Source organism: Salmo salar, chromosome ssa10 (assembly GCF_905237065.1).
Source record: "Salmo salar chromosome ssa10, Ssal_v3.1, whole genome shotgun sequence".
Lineage (NCBI taxonomy): Eukaryota > Metazoa > Chordata > Actinopteri > Salmoniformes > Salmonidae > Salmo > Salmo salar.
Genome location: NC_059451.1, coordinates 123557772 through 123567106, shown reverse-complemented (window position 1 = coordinate 123567106; position 9335 = coordinate 123557772). Strand labels below are relative to the sequence as shown.

Below are 9335 nucleotides of genomic sequence, written 5' to 3'. Positions count from 1 at the left end.
GTTTGATGTATTTGTTAACATTCCACTGATTCCGCTCCAGTTCGTTAGAACGAGCGTGTTCTCCTCACCAATCTACAGAGATATCCACAATTAATCAATAGAGCCTAAAAAAAAAAAAAAATGTTTGCTGTCCAACTCAGTCGAGAAACATATTCAGAATATTTATATTACTTTATCGAAAAATCACTCTATTCAATCTTTACGTTAATTACAGAGTGATCAGATCGATTGTATATCATATTTACAATATACTCACTGGGCATCACATACATTTATAGCGATATCAGTAAAATCCTTTATCTATATTCCCATTGTGTCCATCAGATAACAATAGATGGATTGATCAGATAGATTGTATATGATATATATACTCACTGTGCGATAAGGGAAAGCGCCGTTGCCAGTCTGAATGTTGGAGAGACGGATGTGGGAGAGGGAAGGAGAGGGAAGGACATGTAGACCTCCGGTCACTTGATGTGTTAAGCTGTTTCTGCAACAAAGCTGCATTGTAAGGCCTGGTACCAAGCTAATCTCAACAAATCTGTGTACAACACACATTGAAACAAATACAAGTTCAAAGTAACAACACCATTTTTTTTATTTTTGTTTTATTGCCAACCAAATACCCCACAGCCCAATTTATTACCTCAATAATATCAAATACCACAGGAGGTTGGTGGCATGGGGAGGACATACTCGTGCTAATGCCTGGAACGGAATAAATTGAACGCTATCAAATACACCAAACATATTGGTTTTGATGCCATTCCATCCGCTCTGTTCCAGGTATTATTACGAACCGCGTTCCCCTCAGCAGGCTCCTCTGGAATTCTTCAATAGGATACATCTTTATTAACCACAGAAAACTCAAACAGCATGTCAAAACATAGAGATAGATAAAGGACTCATCTTTATATCTGTCCCAGTAACAGCATGGGCCGCGCCATGGAGGCTACCCCCCATAGTTATCCCCACCCAGTTGACTACTTTAAATGGCAAGAAGTACGGCGGAAGACCTAAATTGCGCTTGCCCATGTTAAAATGACTTTTTGACCGCTAGAGTCCTTTATCCTTCTCTATGGGTCAAACCAGTATGAGTCCAACTTGTCGGTGGCCACCTAGAGGTAGCAATGTGCACTGGCAGGCCACCAGGAGTGAAGGTGTTGTAATTAACCCGTTCGCCGTGAATCATGGGAACATCAACACGAACGAGAGGCTGAACTTCGGACTGTGGTGGTTTTTTTTCCCTGCCTTCCGCAACTTCCGGTTAATGACTTTAATGGTCACTAAGATTAAGAAGATTTTGAGATTGTGTTCAATATTGGACCATAAATTGATCTAACAGTTATCAAGTTTGAACCACACATGGTGAGTTGCTAAACCATACGGCCAGCAAACGTTTCACTTTTGCAAAAGCGTCTGTACAGCCAATCAATTTGTAAACGTGTCCTAAATTATTAATCTAAACAAATAGGGTATGATTTTTGTCGAACCCGTTCATGTGTATCTGTATGAGGGGGGGGAAAGAAAAATAACACTTTAATTTCTCTGCCGGACGAGCCGATTAACTCAAACCCATGGGAGCTCTGACGTCATAACACGATTTCAGCACCCGAACAAAAAGCCCACAATAACACAACACATTTGTTCTATGTAATTGCGTGCCATTCTTTTGGATGCTGGAAATCGGTCGTTTTGGTTAATAATAAAAATATTTAAAAAAAACGTAATTTTATGTGACACATCGGAGCTCCAGTCGGCCTCCAGCTGGAGTGAAGCAGACGGCTGGTTTATTATCAAAGTAGTGCCTCATTATAATACGGCAGGTTGAAAGTTCACCTAAGTATTTTCTTTATTCTATCCTGCATTATCATATTCTATTCTTGTAAAGAATATGTGTTTTTCCTAGGTAGACTTCAGGTGAACAAGTTGGAAAGTGTTTATACCAGCTAAAGTGAAGGTTCTTCCAACAACACCATACACATAAGGAAAGAAAAACAAGATTGAAAAACGGTGGAAGAACTCATCCCTTATTATTTAAGGGGCCTTAATTATGATCTCAGGAAAGCCAGAACCTTCACAGTAACTGAAGTTACAGTAAACTTGCAGTTGGATTAGTGGCTCTGCCTGGAACATGGATGCTTTTGAGGGTCTCCACAGTGTCCAGCTGTCCTCCTCTCCGCCTGCCTCCGCCTGCAACCCGGGGTATGAGGTCCTAGTATCAGCTAGGTCTGGTGTCCAGGTATACTCCAACCCTACGTTCTATGGAAAACCCAGTGTTCTGGAGCATGCACAGCGGAGAGGGAGAGACAAATATCCCTCCTACCGAGAGGACACTGAAGAGGAGAGGTGTGAGGTTGCGAGGTAAGACACCGATAATCGGTTTGATTTGATACTGACAGCTGGAGGTTGGTTCCAAACCTGAAGATATTTTTAGGTGTTGTTCATAACAAATCGTATTTTGTACTACATTAATGTCATATGCCACAGATTAACTGTGAACACCAATATTCTCTCTGGTAATGTGTAATAAGGTGTTTTGGAACTTTTCATAGCATGTGATAGTCAGTCCACTAATGCACGCTCTTTCCACTGATGCCCGGTGCCCCTTCAGTTAAAAAACAATAACAATCAAACCATAAATATCTAGGCCAATAGAAGTATGTATCTCCCACCAATAAACTGCACAGTCCATTTGCAGTATCATCATCAATGGACAGTAGAGAGAATATAGATTATGATTTGTATACACTATTCTATATCAACTATATATTCTACTCTATTCTATGATTCTACTCTATGATTCTACTCTATTCTGAGTCTATTCTATGATTCTGATCTATTCTATGATTCTGATCTATTCTATGATTCTACTCTATGATTCTGATCTATTCTATGATTCTACTCTATTCTATGATTCTACTCTATTCTATGATTCTACTCTTCTATGATTCTACTCTATTCTGAGTCTACTCTATTCTATGATTTTATTCTATTCTATGATTCTATTCTATGATTCTACTCTATTCTATGATTCTGATCTATTCTATGATTCTACTCTATAATATTGATTCTACTCTATTCTATGATTCTACTCTATTCTATGATTCTACTCTATAATATTGATTCTACTCTAATCTATGATTCTACTCTATTCGGAGTCTACTCTATTCTATGATTCTACTCTATAATATTGATTCTACTCTATTCTATGATTCTATTCTATGATTCTACTCTATTCTATAATTCTACTCTATTCTGAGTCTACTCTATTCTATGATTCTACTCTATTCTATGATTCTACTCTATAATATTGATTCTACTCTATTCTATGATTCTACTCTATTCTATGATTCTACTCTATTCGGAGTCTACTCTATTCTATGATTCTGCTCTATAATATTGATTCTACTCTATTCTATGATTCTATTCTATGATTCTACTCTATTCTATAATTCTACTCTATTCTGAGTCTACTCTATTCTATGATTCTACTCTATAATATTGCTTCTACTCTATTCTATTATTCTACTCTATTATTCTACTCTATTCTGAGTCTACTCTATTCTATGATTCTACACTATTCTATGATTGTACTCTATTCTCAGTCTAATCTATGATTCTACTCTATTCTGAGTCTACTCTATTCTATGATTCTACTCTATTCTGAGTCTACTTTATTCTATGATTCTACTCTATTCTATGATTCTGATCTATTCTATGATTCTGATCTATTCTATATCAACTATATATTCTACTCTATTCTATGATTCTACTCTATGATTCTACTCTATTCTATGATTCTACTCTATTCTATGATTCTACTCTATTTTGAATCTACTTTATTCTATGATTCTGATCTATTCTATGATTCTGCTCTATTCTATATCAACTATATATTCTACTCTATTCTATGATTATATTCTATGATTCTGATCTATTCTATGATTCTACTCTATAATATTGATTCTACACTAGACATGTGTAGTCTATATTAGCTGTATTGTATTGAAACTAGACATGTGTAGTCTATATTAGCTGTATTGTATTGAAACTAGACACGTGTAGTCTATATTAGCTGTATTGTATTGAAACTAGACATGTGTAGTCTATATTAGCTGTATTGTATTGAAACTAGACATGTGTAGTCTATATTAGCTATATTGACACTAGATACTGTATGCTTTTGTTGAGTTGAATTGCACACCTCGTGGCAGTAGTGTGAAGTAGGTAGTTTATTTGTTCTGTTTCCTTAAACTAGATTTTTGGGGGGTTGGGACGTGAGGATGTGTCATCATGTGACCTATGGACGACGACACAACTCGTTATTTTCTCTATTGGAATGAGCTGGAATGAACGTAGATTAACAGCGCATCGCAAACATCAGTTAACAAAATAACATTCGCTTTAACTTGATCTCGTTTGATAACTCGATGAAACATTCATTGTAATCCATAGCGTTGTCGTGAACATTATTTAATAGTAGACTAACATTTTGAACATTGTTTTGAAACTATTGCATTGGTCTTTCTGAATGATATCGACAGCAAGTAAACATTGAACACTAAGAATTTATGGAATTCTTGGGAACAGGGAGTAGATGCGGTCATGGCGGCGGTACGTGGTGAATCATCCAGCCGGGTGGTGAGAGGGTAAGTGCGGGGAGCTGGGAAGGTGAAATCCGATGAAATGTTGTGCTGTCAGACTGCCATCATGGCATAAGCGAAAGTTGTGAAAAAGTTGTGTAGGTTAGTTCAGCATCACATGTTGTGATGATTCTTAATGACATATTGATGTTTGTAATGTTATTGTTTTTGACAGGGCCGGATAAATGCAGGGGCTGAAGCCCTGGGGCCCAAGCCCGTAGAGAGCCCTTGAGGCATAGAAAAATGTAAATGTTTTTATTTCTTACTGCAAGCACAGGAGGCTGCTCTCAATGAGTGTAGATAGCCTGCTACAGCTCTACTAATGAGCAGATGGGGGAGGAGAGCAGGTAGAGAGGCCTGTAGTAGCCTAGTGGTTAGAGCATTGGGCCAGTAACCGAAACGTTGTTGGATCGAATCTCCGAGCTGACAAAGTAAAAAAATCTGTTGTTCTGCCCCCTGAGCAAGGCGGTTAACCCACTGTTCCCCGGGGCGCCGATGACGTGGATGTCGATTATGGCAGCCCCACCCCCCCCCTGCACCTCTCTGATTCAGAGGGGTTGGGTTAAATGTGGAAGACACATTTCAGTTGAAGGCATTCAGTTGTACAACTGACTAGGTATCCCCCCTTTCCCTGTACAACTGACTAGGTATCCCCCCTTTCCCTGTACAACTGACTAGGTATCCCCATTTCCAACTGACTAGGTATCCCCCCTTTCCCTACAACTGACTAGGTATCCCCCCTTTCCCTGTACAACTGACTAGGTATCCCCCCTTTCCCTGTACAACTGACTAGGTATCCCCATTTCCCTACAACTGACTAGGTACCCCCCCTTTCCCTGTACAACTGACTAGGTATCCCCCCTTTCCCTGTACAACTGACTAGGTATCCCCCTTTCCCTGTACAACTGACTAGGTATCCCCCCTTTCCCTGTACAACTGACTAGGTATCCCCCCTTTCCCTGTACAACTGACTAGGTATCCCCCCTTTCCCTGTACAACTGACTAGGTATCCCCCCTTTCCCTGTACAACTGACTAGGTATCCCCCCTTTCCCTGTACAACTGACTAGGTATCCCCCCTTTCCCTGTACAACTGACTAGGTATCCCCCCTTTCCCTGTACAACTGACTAGGTATCCCCCTTTCCCTGTACAACTGACTAGGTATCCCCCTTTCCCTGTACAACTGACTAGGTATCCCCCCTTTCCCTGTACAACTGACTAGGTATCCCCCTTTCCCTGTACAACTGACTAGGTATCCCCCTTTCCCTGTACAACTGACTAGGTATCCCCCTTTCCGTACAACTGACTAGGTATCCCCCTTTCCCTGTACAACTGACTAGGTATCCCCCTTTCCCTGTACAACTGACTAGGTACCCCCCTTTCCCTGTCCAACTGACTAGGTATCCCCCCTTTCCCTGTACAACTGACTAGGTATCCCCCTTTCCCTGTACAACTGACTAGGTATCCCCCCTTTCCCTGTACAACTGACTAGGTATCCCCCCTTTCCCTGTACAACTGACTAGGTATCCCCCTTTCCCTGTACAACTGACTAGGTATCCCCCCTTTCCCTGTACAACTGACTAGGTATCCCCCCTTTCCCTGTACAACTGACTAGGTATCCCCCCTTTCCCTGTACAACTGACTAGGTATCCCCCCTTTCCCTGTACAACTGACTAGGTATCCCCCCTTTCCCTGTACAACTGACTAGGTATCCCCCCTTTCCCTGTACAACTGACTAGGTATCCCCCTTTCCCTGTACAACTGACTAGGTATCCCCCCTTTCCCTGTACAACTGACTAGGTATCCCCCCTTTCCCTGTACAACTGACTAGGTATCCCCCCTTTCCCTGTACAACTGACTAGGTATCCCCCTTTCCCTGTACAACTGACTAGGTATCCCCCCTTTCCCTGTACAACTGACTAGGTATCCCCTTTCCCTGTACAACTGACTAGGTATCCCCCCTTTCCCTGTACAACTGACTAGGTATCCCCCCTTTCCCTGTACAACTGACTAGGTATCCCCCTGTACAACTGACTAGGTATCCCCCTGTACAACTGACTAGGTATCCCCCCTTTCCCTGTACAACTGACTAGGTATCCCCCCTTTCCCTGTACAACTGACTAGGTATCCCCCCTTTCCCTGTACAACTGACTAGGTATCCCCCCTTTCCCTGTCCAACTGACTAGGTATCCCCCCTTTCCCTGTACAACTGACTAGGTATCCCCCCTTTCCCTGTACAACTGACTAGGTATCCCCCCTTTCCCTGTACAACTGACTAGGTATCCCCCCTTTCCCTGTACAACTGACTAGGTATCCCCCTTTCCCTGTACAACTGACTAGGTATCCCCCCTTTCCCTGTACAACTGACTAGGTATCCCCCCCATAACTGGGGATCCTGCCATGGTTGGGCAACTGATTCAGGGCCTTTTGGGGGCCCTAATCGATATTTGGTTGGGCCCCCCCCCACCTTCAGTCGCACCCCTCTTGATGGGAGCGAGAAAGTTGACCTCTTAAGAGTCGATTTGTGCACCCACCAAATCTCCCCGGAGAAAGCGTTTGAGCGAGTGAAACAGCGTCTGCTGTCTTACTATATGAAGCCCATGTATTCTGTCTGGCCAATAAGAGTTTGACATTATATACTCTATTTGGACAGACAGCATCAGATACATGATCTACACGTACTGAGACTGAGAGGTGCTGTTTCACTGTCCAGACAGCATCAGATACATGATCTACACATACTGAGACAGAGAGGTGCTGTTTCACTGTCCAGACAGCATCAGATACCTGGTCTACACATACTGAGACAGAGGGGTGCTGTTTCACTGTCCAGACAGCATCAGATACATGGTCTACACATACTGAGACAGAGAGGTGCTGTTTCACTGTCCAGACAGCATCAGAGAGATGCTGTTTTACTGTCCAGACAGCATCAGATACATGGTCTACACATACTGAGACAGAGGGGTGCTGTTTCACTGTCCAGACAGCATCAGATACACGGTCTACACATACTGAGACAGAGAGGTGCTGTTTCACTGTCCAGACAGCATCAGAGAGATGCTGTTTTACTGTCCAGACAGCATCAGATACATGGTCTACACATACTGAGACAGAGAGGAGCTGTTTCACTGTCCAGACAGCATCAGAGAGATGCTGTTTTACTGTCCAGACAGCATCAGATACATGGTCTACACATACTGAGACAGGGAGATGCTGTTTCACTGTCCAGACAGCATCAGATACACGGTCTACACATACTGAGACAGAGAGGTGCTGTTTCACTGTCCAGACAGCATCAGATACATGATCTACACATACTGAGACAGAGAGGTGCTGTTTCACTGTCCAGACAGCATCAGAGAGATGCTGTTTTACTGTCCAGACAGCATCAGATACATGATCTACACATACTGAGACAGAGGGGTGCTGTTTCACTGTCCAGACAGCATCAGATACATGATCTACACATACTGAGACAGAGAGGTGCTGTTTCACTGTCCAGACAGCATCAGATACCTGGTCTACACATACTGAGACAGAGAGGTGCTGTTTCACTGTCCAGACAGCATCAGATACATGGTCTACACATACTGAGACAGAGAGATGCTGTTTCACTGTCCAGACAGCATCAGATACACGGTCTACACATACTGAGACAGAGAGATGCTGTTTCACTGTCCAGACAGCATCAGATACATGGTCTACACATACTGAGACAGAGAGATGCTGTTTCACTGTCCAGACAGCATCAGATACACGATCTACACATACTGAGACTGAGAGGTGCTGTTTCACTGTCCAGACAGCATCGGATACATGGTCTACACATACTGAGACAGAGAGGTGCTGTTTCACTGTCCAGACAGCATCGGATACATGGTCTACACATACTGAGACAGAGAGGTGCTGTTTTACTGTCCAGACAGCATCAGATACATGGTCTACACATACTGAGACAGAGAGATGCTGTTTCACTGTCCAGACAGCATCAGATACACAGTCTACACATACTGAGACAGAGAGGTGCTGTTTTACTGTCCAGACAGCATCAGATACATGGTCTACACATACTGAGACAGAGAGATGCTGTTTCACTGTCCAGACAGCATCAGATACACGGTCGACACATACTGAGACAGAGAGGTGCTGTTTTACTGTCCAGACAGCATCAGATACACGGTCTACACATACTGAGACAGAGAGGTGCTGTTTTACTGTCCAGACAGCATCAGATACATGGTCTACACATACTGAGACAGAGAGATGCTGTTTCACTGTCCAGACAGCATCAGATACACAGTCTACACATACTGAGACAGAGAGGTGCTGTTTTACTGTCCAGACAGCATCAGATACATGGTCTACACATACTGAGACAGAGAGATGCTGTTTCACTGTCCAGACAGCATCAGATACACGGTCGACACATACTGAGACAGAGAGGTGCTGTTTTACTGTCCAGACAGCATCAGATACACGGTCTACACATACTGAGACAGAGAGGTGCTGTTTTACTGTCCAGACAGCATCAGATACATGGTCTACACATACTGAGACAGAGAGATGCTGTTTCACTGTCCAGACAGCATCAGATACACGGTCGACACATACTGAGACAGAGAGGTGCTGTTTTACTGTCCAGACAGCATCAGATACATGGTCTACACATACTGAGACAGAGAGGTGC

At 42.8% G+C, this 9335-nt stretch overlaps 1 protein-coding gene across 10 annotated transcripts in view; it reads left to right on the top strand.

Annotated features, from left to right (window-relative positions):
- The first annotated feature begins 1174 nt into the window (after positions 1 to 1174).
- LOC106561819 (guanine nucleotide exchange factor for Rab-3A) overlaps positions 1175 to 9335 on the top strand; it is a 28834-nt gene continuing 20673 nt past the window's right edge. For 3 of the 10 annotated variants that reach the window (XM_045688678.1, XM_045688675.1, XM_045688673.1), the window contains exons 1-2: positions 1177 to 1368; positions 1910 to 2364. In XM_045688678.1, coding sequence (XP_045544634.1) covers positions 2135 to 2364 — 230 coding nt within the window. In that variant the 5' untranslated portion in view covers positions 1177 to 1368; positions 1910 to 2134. Of the gene's footprint in view, positions 1369 to 1909; positions 2365 to 4273; positions 4653 to 9335 lie in introns of those variants that run through there. The other 7 variants (XM_045688679.1, XM_045688677.1, XM_045688674.1 and 4 more) reach the window with 6 other exon arrangements.